General features: G+C 39.6%; 1 protein-coding gene across 1 annotated transcript in view; it reads left to right on the forward strand.

Moving 5' to 3' along the window:
• Nucleotides 1–291: 291 nt before the first annotated feature.
• Nucleotides 292–14119, forward strand: part of LOC306821876 (semaphorin-3F-like) — a 55147-nt gene continuing 41319 nt past the window's right edge. Inside the window, exons 1-2 of the mRNA XM_079340477.1 lie at nucleotides 292–379; nucleotides 2343–2519. Of these exons, the coding sequence (XP_079196603.1) occupies nucleotides 2399–2519 (121 nt within the window). The 5' untranslated portion in view covers nucleotides 292–379; nucleotides 2343–2398. The remainder of the gene's footprint in view (nucleotides 380–2342; nucleotides 2520–14119) is intronic.

Consider the following 14119-nt stretch of genomic DNA (forward strand, 5'->3'; position numbering starts at 1 on the left):
CCAACTTTCCTTAGAAGCACGCGCTGCGTGTCTGGACCTCTTTACGCCATAGGGACTTTGTTTCACTCGCTTTTCCCCACGAGATGTTGATTGTTTTCGTGCGAAGGCACTGTTTTTTCGCCTCAGCGTCTCACAAATGATTATAGCCTTCTAGAGAAACATTTTCATTTTCTTATTGGTCACTGACAACTCCGGAGCCAATACTCGCGCGCAGAGCGCACAGGTACACACTTCCTCCTGAACAGGGACTGTCAGAGCTGCATCGGGAATTTCTTTTCTTCTAACTTGGATGCAAAAGTGATCGATCTGTTGGAATTGGTTTGTTCAATGACTTGGAAGACTTGATCGGGAATTATATTTCGAGAGCTGTTACAATAAGGTAAGCCAAACCTTTCCTTACTTTCTGATAGTAATTCATTTAGAACCGTCTTTAATTGAATTTGAAGAGTTTACCTGCCTACAATTGCACACTTAATGCGTGTTTATTCCTTTTATTTTATATAGAAACAATGTCATTTTTTGTAGGCTTTAAGGCAAACAAACCCCTGTGACATTAAAATAATGAATCTTAATTCTAATATCCGATATATTATAACCCTATATCTCACATGAATCACTTACTTTTGCATTTCTGTTCGGTTTACCTCGCGCTTTAATACCACACCAGACTGTTTACTGTTCTGGTGTCCATGTGCAGCCAAAGCTGCCAGTCTGTTACGCACAGCTTACTGTTTATGTTTCAGAAACACTGAACAGTTTTTACGACACATATTTATCTTCACTTAACAACGTCATAACATGTAGGCTATTTATAAAGTTTCACAGTATTATTTTATATCTTTTATATTCAGGACAAGTTTTTTATCTATTGTAACATTTGTTTTCAGATGAGACAAAAACATCATCAGTGTTTCTGTTATGTTTCTAATGTTCACCAAATGCTTAAGTAGATCCTTCATTTTCCTCGGAAAAAAAAAAAACTTCGGAGGAGTGTTTTTTTGTTTTTAATGATATATGTTTAATGGTTGCATTGCATTTGCCCAACGTGCGATAATAACTTGCAAACACCAAACATGATCAGCTGAGAGCATCAATGCATGTTGTTCCTTCTTCTGGAGATTAATGTACATTGTAAGCTCTTTTATGACAGTGCTTTTATGAACTTGAACTTTTGTATTTTTTATGACTAAAAATCACTTTAAATAGTGACTTTATTCTTTTTATGAGTTCACTCACCCTCCTCTGTGTTGTTTGTGAAGAGTGCCTTGTTTAATTTAATCGGCTTGTGTGAAGGAGTTCTGTCTCAGAATAAACAGCTGGATAGTTTACAAATTGTCAGTAAATAGCCAAGGTTTATACAGCTGGCTATGCTCATAAAGCCACTTGCCACTAGCCAAGCAGTCTAAAGATTCTTTGACCGTCATGATGTTTCCGAATGAGTGTTTGGGATGGTGACCTGGTCAGAATGTCCTGTGTTTTTTGCCGAAACATTGGGAGAAGGCTTTGCAGGTTGAGAGTTGCCTCTGTAAGGTCAGGGTGCTGGTCTTTTTTGGAGACTGTGTTGAGTGAATTAAGATTCCTCCCCATTGCAAGTGGTAACGGCTGCTTTTCAATCTGTTTGATTCAGAATGTAAGGGCAAGAGGTGACCAGTTAGACAATTCTCCCAGATGATTTGTGATGTATGCGTGGATCATTGTGGTCGCTCCGTGCTGTCCATCACTTATTAACGGCAGACTTTATTGATGACCACCAACACATTGTTTTGAAAGTTGTAAAACGGTCCCAGTTCACGCCTGTGCCTGTCATCATTTGCAACCCCTAAAGTAAGCCTTTCAGCGAGAAGTTAATGTTTTGCTTAGATGCACCAGTAACATTGTGTTTCTTTTTGTCATCTTCTTGAATAAGTGTGAGGACATGGTTTAACCCAGCATTAGGTGATCCTATAATTACAAAGAAGCACACACGTCTGGTGTCATGACGTAGGAATGTGTTTTGGGTGCATAGAGAAGAGCATAAAAAAAGCTTCTCTCATTGGTGCTTTTGTATTCTTTGCATACCTGAACATAGTTTAAAAAACAAAAACAAAATATCTACCAAATGGATGCATGTAAGAAAAGCTTTAAGTTTGGTTCTATTCCTTTGGGGCTCACTAGTTTTGCAAAGCTCTCAAGATCTGGGTGTGATCTGTGAGCCTCTTTCCCGCATCGCTAAAATTTGCAGCAATGAGGTCGTGGAGAGCCTTGGATTTGAAATGTCATATAAATGGATAAACACAAACAGACTTATTGCTGCAATTGGGAAAGCATCTCTTTCTCTTTATGTGTTTGTTTTTTCTCTACAGAGATTTAAAAAAAAAAAAAAACACACACCTTCTGTGTGACTGGAGGTTGGTCAACCATGCAGTTGGATGGTCTGTGGACAGTCCACACCCTCCTGGCACTGTCCAGCTTCGCTCTGGGGGACCTGGTGATGAGCAATGACCCACTGGCCGCACCCCGCGTTTTCATTTCCTTCAAAGGTAGGAACCTGAAACCCGTCTCTCTCCTTACAAAATGCTCCACATTCCTTGTTTGCAACTAGTGTTCTTGAGTTTCCAATCTTTCCTCATCTGTTTGTTTTTTTAAACTCTGCCACGTGTTTGCTCGGTGTATGAGTGATGGCATGACAGTCGTATAATTGGAGCAATTGTGGCTTTGAAAAGTGCTGAAGGTTTTTTCAGAGGAAGAAATTGCAGCATCACCAGACTCTAGTGTTACACCACAGAGCAGACCGCACACAAATCATGCAGACGGTCTTCATTTGCTGCCCTCTCCTCAAACCTTCAGACTCTGTAATAATCACCAGATGCCTCCACTATCTTGTTTTACTAAGACATCTATAATGAAAACTATAATCAAACACATGCACAGATTGAAGAAATTGTGTCTTATTTGAAACAATTTACATGATTTTTGTTAGGGCTGATTTGAAAGCAGTGTCTTCTTTCCAATAAGCTTCAAAATCAAAACCCTACATTTGAACCCTGAACAATGATTGGATAATGAGGATATTCTTTTTAGCTCTACAGCATATGCTCGGACTTTAAAGTGCTGTGTTTTTACGTTTCAGCAGCTGTATAGATTAAGTGGGATGGGTTGCTGGGTTCCGAGGGGTGCAGAGTAAGAGAAGGATGTTATCAAGAGCAAATTGCCAGGATCAGCCAAGCAGAGAGACGTCCCTGAGGCCTGTCCTGCTCAGAGATCAAGCCTTTGATTAGCACCCAAAGAAAGAGCGAGGAGCAGCACCCCTGTTTGCTTTGCTTTTCATTTCCCAGCGCTCCCCAGTACAAGTTGACTTAATTAAGTGGACTGGCACAGTTCATTGTTAAAGGCGTTTTCCTGCTTTAATCAAGAAGGATTTAACACATCAGTGAACGCACATCTAGAGCTCAGCAGTTCCTTTTTTTTTTTCAATTTCCAAATATCATTTTAGTTCGATCTTAACACAGACAGTGTGGTTTTCAGAGAACTTTCAAAATTGTTTTTTCTTGTGCTGCTATATGGCTTCTCTTTGAGCAGACACCTTGAATGCTTTTGTATAGGAGTATCTTTGGATGGCTGAACTCACCCACAATATATTAGAAAGCAGCAAACTACAGGCACTATTCTTCGGCTGACACGCACGGTGGAAAAAGCTCGGCTCTGCTGCTTACCTGTGTGTTTGCCTCTCCAGTCAATATGAATTTCACAGTCTACTGCTGCTGCTTCTCTCAGAGGAATGCACCCCCCTTTCCATTCAATATTATGACTCTCTCCCTTAATTGCTTTTTGAGAGGCCCATGTAGTCCTTACCTTGGCAAGCTGGCTGCACTTTCATAGATGCATCAAGATGTGTTAAGTTTTTGCTCAAGCTGTTTGGGAAGCAATTTGCTTCTGGGCAGAGATTTTAATAGAACCGGATGAGGGCAAGTGTTGATTTCATGCAGGTTTGAGTTCTGAAGAAAGAAAATAATGTGTTAATTTTTCATCCTCTGTTTATAATAATTGTTCATAAATGTAGTCATTATGTCCCATTGTTGATAGGCATTAATTTCAGCTATAAAGCTGTCTTTCTGAGTTGAACTACATGCGCTCTAAACTGACGAAGTAACCATGATCTCTGTCTGAGAGACCTTCACTTCCGTATTAATGCAGGTAGAGTAAATGGGGTCATGGGTCCTACTTGCTTAGCTTTGGCATCATTAAGTGCAGCATTTTTGTATGATCAGGAAATATTGGAAAAAAAGAAGCACAGTTCTAAAAGTATTAAATAGAGATAAAGTGTAAAATAAACACATTTTATTAAGATTAAAGTCTGTGAAATAAACCATAGAATTAGACTTTGACCAGGCTTATCACCTTTTGTGTGCTAGTAAGCCGAGGAGAAAGGGCAGTGTTCGCAAGAAGAAAGAAATCTGCCTCAGTTTACACAGCATACAGGTGTAATCAATGTCAGATGGCAAAAAGTGTTTTGAAAAGTAGGGATAAGAAGCACAACAAATCTGGCATAGGTAATCGGTTACCGGTGTTTGAACAAAACTGCTATCGCCAACCAGTAAAAATCCAAGAACCATAAAAAAATAGTCAACCCGAAACTGCTCAGAAAGTTTGATTTAACACCCAGACAGGGAGGTTCCTGTCCTGAAATGTTATAATATTACAGTCTATTATTGAAGTGAAGAAAGACATTTAACAGTGAAAAAGTTCACTCTTTGGTAAAAGACTGCTGATGTTCTTTTTGTGTTTGAAAAATTTCTGCAACAAACTGTAATTTTTGTTGTAGTTTTTATGTGGTTTTTTTTATAAACCCAAGATTGTTCTTAAATTTTGAAACCATTAAGGAAAAAAAAGGGGGGGTAGGGAAGAATCCAAGTATCAAAACCTTGTAATTCCTCATATTTAAATGTATTCATTATTATTAATCAGTGCAGTTATGTTCTCCAAAGTCATGTAGTGAGTGTCCATAATTGTTGTCTGTGTACAGGGTACTGAAGGAGTCGTAGTCTATTTGTGCCATCATTCCTGATTTAATCCAAATGAAGTTCAACGTTTTGGCCCATGTGTAAAGCTGCCCATCATTGAAGTGAAAGTATTGTATGAGAGCCTGTCTCTCCGTGACACTCCAAAGACACTAGCGTGTCTTTGCATAAATCCATTAAAAGATCAACAGATTTATATGTGGAGTTCTCGTTACTCTCTTGCTTTTGTGTCACACAACATGTTCAGAAAACATCACATTCTGAATGGACATGGTTCTCCTCATGTTATTTGCACATTATTGCTGTTGTGCCACAATCATTACCTCTTATATATTTTTTCAGATTATGCATCACCCTGATCCAAATCACAATCCATTGTTTTGGCGCTGATGTTTTAGCCTTACATAGCACATTCTGCCTTTTCTAAGATGCTGACTCTATCATCTAAATCTATTATTAAGCATCATATTATTTAACATGTATGGAAGGAGCCATCCGTGTATGCAGGTTTTTTTTTCATGGAAGGTATAACTGATGACTGAAAGCATTTGATGACATATAAGGGATTTTGAATCAAGGATTTTTCTCTGCTCAAATAAACAGAGAGAAGGTAAACATGGCTTCAGAATAAGCAAAGGCCCAGGGTCAAGAATCTTTACAACTACAGTCTCTTCGAAAAAACCTTGCAGATGTAACCTACATGACTTGGAGCCATGAACAGTGAGGGTAAACCCAATGGATTTTGAACTTTTTTGACTTGGTGTTAATTCAAAATTGAATGGCTTTCACTACAACAACAGATATGGATGAATGGTGTGTCAGTACAAAGAGGTCAGTCCATTCCACAACACACAGGATTACAGCACACTGCTTCTTCCTCCCACTGGGTACATACAAGGCCAGATCCAGAGACGAGCACAATGTGGGTCAATTCTGCCACAATACACAACCCACTGCTGCCAGGGCAGGTGGAAGTGAAAGGAAGGAGTTCTGGCTTGTCATTATTCCAAATATTTCCCATCTGCATGCCTCCTGTGAGCTGCTAACAGCAGGGTCCTATTTTCACTCCTCAGCAAAGTTTTCAATGTCTGGGGTGTGTTTTGGTTAGTGTGTGAGTGGATGTTAGGCAACAAAGAGAGTTGGAAACCCCCTTTAGGGGTTACACACCAAGGATTCTGTGTTGGCCAGTATTTCTTTTTATTTTGTTTCTGTGGTTTTAAAGTAACGGTAATTTAAGAGTATATCCATACAATGAAGTATTGTTTTGATAACTCAGCAGTTTGTTATCAGTTAATGTCTAGGCATGCCCTGAACTGTCACCCTGTGACTTATATTAGTCAATGTTTGAACTGTTATTACTATTGTTCACACACAAAATACCATGTTCTTCTTTGGGCATATTAGTGCTAAGAATTATCTTTTGCATTGATCCATGCTTATAGCTGATTGGCTATGACATCATGTTTTTTTGAGTATTCTAGGTGTTAACTAAAAACTGACTTTTGGAAGGAACTGTTATTGTATAATGTGACATATTTTTTGCTGAAGGTTAGGCCAACATACATTTCCTGTTTCTCTGCCTCTTTCTGTTTCTTGTATAAAACCCCAAGAATATTGGCATACTTTTACCCTAACTGTCATATTGCTGTATGAGCAAACCACACGTGTATGTCACAAAACCACTAACCTCGTTGTCTGGTACCACTGATGTTTGGCTGTGATCTTTAATTACTGTTTATGAGGGCTGAGTCCATATATTACCACAGTAACAAAGTTAAGTCTGTCAACGCATTTGAAACCACTATTACTTTGGCCATGTCCCAGACCTCAGCCTCTCTCCACAGTAGCTTTACCAGGTTTAGTGTAAAACTCTCCTCTCCGTCAGCACACAGCAGTCATTTGTTGGACTGTGGTTAACCATTGAACACAGTCGGCAGTGTGGTGAGGGCGGTTTAAGTGCAAACGCTGCTTGGTATACAACTTGTGCTCACCTGTGAATCTGCTGTCAAGCGTGTCATTATATTGTTAGGTCCGAGTTATTGGCTAGAATTTTACATAAGACAATGTAGAAAACTATATAATTCATGTACTTATGCTAAAAGTGTTAAAACATTTTTAGCACACCCCTGTTATGGCAAATTTAAATCATGCTGCATTTGTAGAAACATTAAATGTTTGTTAATCCTTTGTGGTTGTCAAAACTTGAGACATGGATCTTTAGTGGTAATTGTTAACATATATCTGTCTGAGAGTCTCAAGTTGACAGGTTGAAATCAGTTATTGATAAGCTGTCTTCCATTGAGCTTCAATTACCTAAACCATGTGCCATATTTGGTTGCTGACAGATAGGACCATGATTACATATTATTTCTGGACCATTTGGCACTGCGAACATGTTGTTATTAATGGAATAAAAGTTAAAAAAAACGATAAAAGTGAAAACTGGAGAAAAAAATATGTGAAATGCAATGAAATGAAAATTGCATTTTTGCACAAACTTTTCTCCAGACAGCTTTAAAAATCAACCTTAACCAATCCATCAGTTATATATAATAAATGACAGCACTGACTCTGATCTCACCCCTCTCCTTATATGTGGGGGATGAATGTGTGATATTCGTCAAAAAAAGAAAAAAGAGTATGTTGGTGCCTTTATTTTCCCCTGAATCCAGCAGTGACTGCGTGTCTGTCTTTGATGGTTCCAGTCTGCAAGTGAAATTGTGGTCATAAGGTCACATCGCATTGATGTTTTCAGCCGTTTGCACCTCCAAGTCTGTGTTGAGGCGGCTACTCTAAGAATATCTGTTTTATTCTCTTCTTCTCATGGTTGTTAAATGCACACAAGACTTTCTTTATGATGGCCCATGAATAAAGTCATTGTATTGGATTGTTATACAGTAGAATACAGCCACTTGGCACCTTGCTAGACTTGATTCGCAAGCCATATGGCTACAAGGTTGTAAAGTGTATCTCAGACAACTTGGGTGGTCCTAATGTATAGATGATAAAAGGTATAGTATAACTGTTTGGGTCTGAATTCTCACATCTGGAGAATTGGTGCTGAATATATATGATGTGTAAGTGTAGAAGTTTTAGTTGGTTATAACTTCTAACTAAATGAACTCTATGGGAATATTTGGAGCAATGGAGGTTGACAGTTTCAGACTGCCTTCTAGATATTGCCCAACTCGTCTTTGAATGCTCAGTTTACTACTGCAGTTCTTGTTTTTTTTCTTTCTTCTCATTTCTATCCCACTTGAATGGGCATGGCAGTAAATGCGGAAGGACTGTGTTGTTTCAGATTCTTGACATGGAGGTCCTGCGTCAAAAAGAAGGAAGTTTTGTTTCGAGTTCAGTCTCCCTGCTGGAGTTTCACCCGTCAAACTGTCTCCTGAGTCAAGTTTCAGCCTCTGTCAGTGTCTCGCCTCTGGTGAAATCAAGATCGTCTCTTAAAAAGACTGAAGACTCTGTTGTTTCCGTCTTGTCTTTCATGGGGATGTTGTTGCATCTGTTACTCTCTGCCAGACTGGGAAATACGATTGTCCAGATACTGCTAATCACTTTCCCCCAACGATTGCAACATCTATTGCCATTTGTTGTCTTTTGTAGAAGTACTATTGTATTTGTTTGTCCACCTTGCATAACATTCTTATAAGAGGTTCAGATAAACAATTTAAACTGTGTAGACTTTATGGAATTGTGGCAGTGTTGTCAATGAAAAACATAAGCAAACCTGTCTCAACAGTTGATGATCCCACATGGGAAAACTAATAACAATGCTGTTATTCTTAATGGTAATAATAATCACTCAAGGTCACCTTACAAAGCAGAGATAAAAACAAAAAAAATAATAACAAACTGTGATAACAAACTTGCAGAGCAAATTTTCCATCTTGCTATGGTTACAAAAGACCAAATCAGTCACAGCATGGAAGCCACGTCAGGTGTGGTTAAACTTTTTCAAACTTGTCAGTGATGTGGAGAAAACTGTCGACGTCTTTTGTAAATACACTCCCCTTTTCTTCAGGAAACTGTTCACAGACAATGATGTAGCATTCTAAAGCTTGAAATATTGGTCGAACCATCCAAAGAGCCAGGTTCATCTACGCCTCCAGCTTGGTATCTAGCACAGCTGCCAAGCTTCAAGGTTGGTCCTTTATCAAGGTGGAATAATTATAACTTCCTTTGGGATTTTGTGTCCTTTCTTACTTGAGAAAACAGGGCATTAATGTGGACTGGATAAACAGGTTGAGGACTCAGACTGGCTTTGTCTTATTAACACCAGTGGGGATGAACTATGTACATTATTAGTACCAGTGTGTCTGTTGTAACAGATTAAGTTGTCAGGTAGAATAATGATCCAGATGAATTAGATAAGCAGTAGAATGTGAAATGTACAATAAGAATTCTCAAGCCCATGTGAAGAGTTTTGAAATGAAACAGATTAAAATGAACATTAATGCCCCTAAAAAACAAACAAGACCATCAGCAACAAACTGATTGTTTCAATATTGTAGTTTTTAAAGCCTTTAACTGCTGCCAGGAGTTAGGTGTTAGTTAAGACCATTTATACACATATAGGAGGATACGTTTTGTCATAAAACTCCACATTTGTCGGACAAGATTAGCAAAGACACCACTTTATAATCAGGGGTCTCCAAAATAAAAACAGACAACAACTGTACGTAAACAAAAAAAGAGAAGAACTTGTAGAGGTTGGGTACATGCTTCAGTTTCCCCACTATAAACGGCTTCTGTGCCCTCTCATCTGCACACACAACATCAACGCTTTGATTTGAACATCATTCAGACACATATTGTCTTATCTAAGACCAACAGACAAGTGACTGAGCTTTTTAGTGAATTGAAATGGGAAGCCATTTTTTATGGACATCTTCCATCTGGGCATCAGCCTTTTCTTTGTAGCCTCCCTGTCAAAGTACATGTCTCCCTGCAGATCTTGTGCAAGTCAACCAGAACATTGAATGCTGCCTTGTCTGCCTAACCTTTGCAAATTGTACTGTATCATCCCCCTCCCTCCACTCACTCAACGGGCTGTTTGTAGCTGCTCGTATCATATTCAGAACCCAGTGCTGGCATACCAGCCTTTGAAGATATCTGCAACCCTGTATTTCCATCCCTGAAAACCAAACTGCCTCCCACCCTGCTCTAGTATGGTACAAGAATGTTGCTCTTAGCAAGAACACAAGATTAAAAGCGAACTTTTTAACTTTTGTACTTTCTTTATGGCTGCTAAATGTTAAAGCTCTCGCTCAGAGCTCATTGTTTACAGGGTTTGTTGGCTTTGAACTCATCATCTCAAGAAGCATGTCTATGACGTACACTTATTGCTGTAAAAGGACTTTGTTACCTTGTTCTTAAATGTAATTGTATCTCTTATTTTTCACAACTCATTTCCCCTCGAGGACTGTCTGCAGTCATCAACATAGATAACACACTCTTCTTTCTACGAGTTTGCTATACAGGTAATTTGGTTTATCTTGATAAGAAAGTAAGAGTATTGTTAATCATGAAATCATATATAGAGGCAGGTTATAAAGAATCATTCTAAATGATTTTCAGTGCCCAGAATTAAAGCTAAATCTTGTCCTCTATTTAAAGATTGTTCCTCATTTGTAAAAGCTTCGGAAAATAATTGTACATCCACTAGTATCTACAAATCATAATTTAATTTACTTTTCTTCAAGCATGAGTGGATCCCTGAAGATTTAAGTATGTGGGTGATTCTCAGTGAGGTCAAGTGAGAGAGCATGACCCTGGGTGGGGAGGTCAAGGCCACTGCACCCCCCCCCCCCCCCGATCTACAACCTCAACATACTTTCTCACCCGCTGTCAGTAGTGGATTGAGTTTCATGTGCGTCTCAGTGCTTCCGAGCTGCAGACTTGTGCCTGTTCATGTATCCCCTCTTCGTTGAGTAGTGTAGTAAATAAACCATACTGAGGTACACTGTAATCTAACCTTAGAACAAGGCAATAGATAAATAACCGTGTGTTCAAATGACACACGGTTATTTATCTGTTGCCTTGTTCATTTTTGAAATGACACACAATAGAAAAACCAGTTAATTTAAAGCTGAAGAAGAAGTTTCTAAACTATCCAAAAAGTTCACAACCGCACTGGATGTCCCCTCTGACGGGACAATGGTCACTGCACTCGTACCTAAAACCGAATAGAACTTTGCCTGTAACCTAGCAAATAGTATCTTAGCCCACAAGATTATTGTGATGTGACTAACAACTAGGGCATGAAACTCAGTGACAGAATATATTCTATTCAAAAATAGTCTTGCCAAGGTACAGTGTGCGAAAATAGACGGTAAATGTTGATGGACAAACTTTGACGGCGCCTTGTGCTGGGACAAAGCAACCGCTTTATTGCTGGCGGACCACTTGCCGACCCTTGATAATTTGCAATCGTTGAGGTTGTGTCACAAAAAGTAACACAACCTCAACGATATAACAAACTTTACAAAAAGTAACACAATTAGATCAAAAAGTGAAACAGACCCTGATTTGAGGCAGACTGGAGGTGATTTGACTTAAAATAAAAGTTCAGAAAGTTTGAACTGAAATGTCTTTGGAGGTATAAGGACGAAAATAAAGATGTTAAAATTGAACACTAAAGACCACAATATACTTCCAATAAATTAATATGCATAAGGATTTGTTACAAAATTCAGATAAAGAATACTCTTAAGGTTTGATTTAGACCACAGAAACTGGATCCTACATGTTTCAGAATTCACTCAAGCATTTAATGAGTAAAATTCAGTCAGCGTTTCACCAACTCTTCACATCCAAACCTTTCAGAATGTTTTCCAAATCCTCATATAGTCAGTGATGTGGTCATTTAGCACTTTTCCAAGAGGAAATTAGGTTGTTCTTGAAGAGTTTTTATTTTGAGAGCACTCGAATGTATAACAATGCAAGTACTTTGATGCCTTTGTAGTGGCTTGGTTTTGAAATGCTGATTTGAAGATTTCCCTATTGCTGCCCCCTGCCTGTTGGTTGAGTAGGTGTTAATTGCAATGTGTGGGGATGGACTCATTCACACCCATACCAGCCAGGCCGGGGCCAGTGGTCACCCCCTGACAGGCGTTTTTTGTGAACGACCCATCCTTTCAGGCCCCCAACTGCGGCAGTGCCTCTACTTGATTGGCGAAGGAGTGGAAAAAATTGAAACCCTGGCTCTTGTTGTTGTTGTTATTTGACGTTGCCCACTCACTCTGCCCCTTGTGAAGGTCCTATAGCTGCAGGGCTATTTGTGTAGGTTTGCCTCCTATTCAAAAAAAGTTCATTCACATTCTGGGAGACCTGGGGGAGGGTGTCAAACTGGCATCAGGCCTTTTTTGTTTAAAGATGTGGTGCACAGCATCCCGCAGGCCTTTCTTTATCCTTCCTATAGATTCCTCAGCCCAGGTCTGAGGAGCACTGCGTTGAAGCTGCATGGACAGGACAGCAGTCTAGGTGAAAAATGAGATACTTCAGATAGAGGGAAAATGAGAATATAGAGGGGCCCAGTGCACTTCTTACACCCTGTAGCCTGGCATCCTGCCAAACCAGTAGTATGTAATATGTTGCAAAATGAATGCACAGGAGATTATACGTATCAGGGGTGTTGTTTGTGGAACTGTTTAGTAATAACTTAATGTTTCTCACATTCTTAAATCACTCAGCCCCAGTCAATGATTTTCTGATCTCCTTGCTTGCCTGAGCCAGATCTTGAGCTCTGTGAGTCCTCTCATTGTTTTTTAAATCTGAAGATGAGAGAGAGGTGGTGCAACCGTGTACGCTAAGTCCCAGTTTGACTTCTTAACTCAATTGCTTTTTTCCTGCTTAGCCCTTCAATGGAGGGTTAATGAATACTTTATTGCCTCTTTACTGTGTGGATTAGAGTGGCCGTATTTATTTTCCCCCCAGGGACGTCCTGTAGCGTTTCCCAGAGTTTTGGAGCAGCCTACTTTGCATTTTCTTTCTGTGAGAAGACAAACGGCCAAGAGTCCAAGATGAACTGCTCAGACAGAGGGAGGGAAAGACAGAGAAAAGGGGACAGAGAGAGGAAGAGAGGTACGCTGAACAGAGGCTAGGATTTCACTCCCAACTTCTCTCCGTCCAAGTTCTGAATCAGTCCAATGTCTCTCTTGTGGTATGGTGTGGATCAAGTTTTACCCCACTTGTCCTCTCCCTTTTTTCAGGTTTTGACATGTTTCAAGGGTGGAAATAAGAAAGCAAGGTAGCAAGAAGAGGAATGGAGTTTTTATATGATGTTTATTGAATTAAGTTCTGCCAGTTACTATACATGGTTGGACATGTCCATATTCTGGATACATTTGCTGCCATTACTTCTTAAACAAATCTCCTTACTCACCTCAAAGGAGTGATGACTAATCATCACCCACATTTGCAGTTTTTCCTCCACTTTTGATCGTAACTCTTTCAGACCAAGCTTAGTAATGTAGCTCAACTGTGAAGAGTGTTTGCTTTTTTAAAGCCCATAATTAAGTCAGTTAGTTCTCCCTCTTTCTGTCATAGTGCACAACCAGATAGGGGTTCTAGGGTATTCCAGAGTCCACCCCTTTCTGGTGTTGGATACTGGGCTGAATGATGGCTTTTTAATGAGGCCTCCCAGCAGAAAAAAAGCCCAAGCAAGTGGTAGCAACCCGAGGGTATATTTAAAAGACTGGCAAAATGAGCAGCAATGAATAAGCAGCGCTTCCTGTTTTCTTAAACATGGAGGCAGCATTAAGAAAAGGTAATTGATCGGAACTAATTAGCGGTGGTGAGATAAATGATGGTTAGGTGAGATGCTGCACTTTTAATGACGCGCTATGGGGATGGAATGCTCTGTGGATTTAACTCTTCAGGGGATTGTGGCCGCCCACGGTAAAGCTCTGTCACGTGTTTGTGTTTGCAGATTAAACTCCAAGGCACCTCAAGACACTGGCTGCAAAGGATTGTGTAGAAATTGTTGGAAAATCATGGAAATGTTTTACATGACGCTATTTGGAGACATTGGTGGATACTTTCGGTAACTGCAGAAATGATGCATTGGAAATAAAAACAACTGATGGTGTGAAGGGTCTGTTTAGAGTGTATGTCAC

This window comes from Symphodus melops, assembly GCF_947650265.1.
Source record: "Symphodus melops genome assembly, chromosome: 4".
Lineage (NCBI taxonomy): Eukaryota > Metazoa > Chordata > Actinopteri > Labriformes > Labridae > Symphodus > Symphodus melops.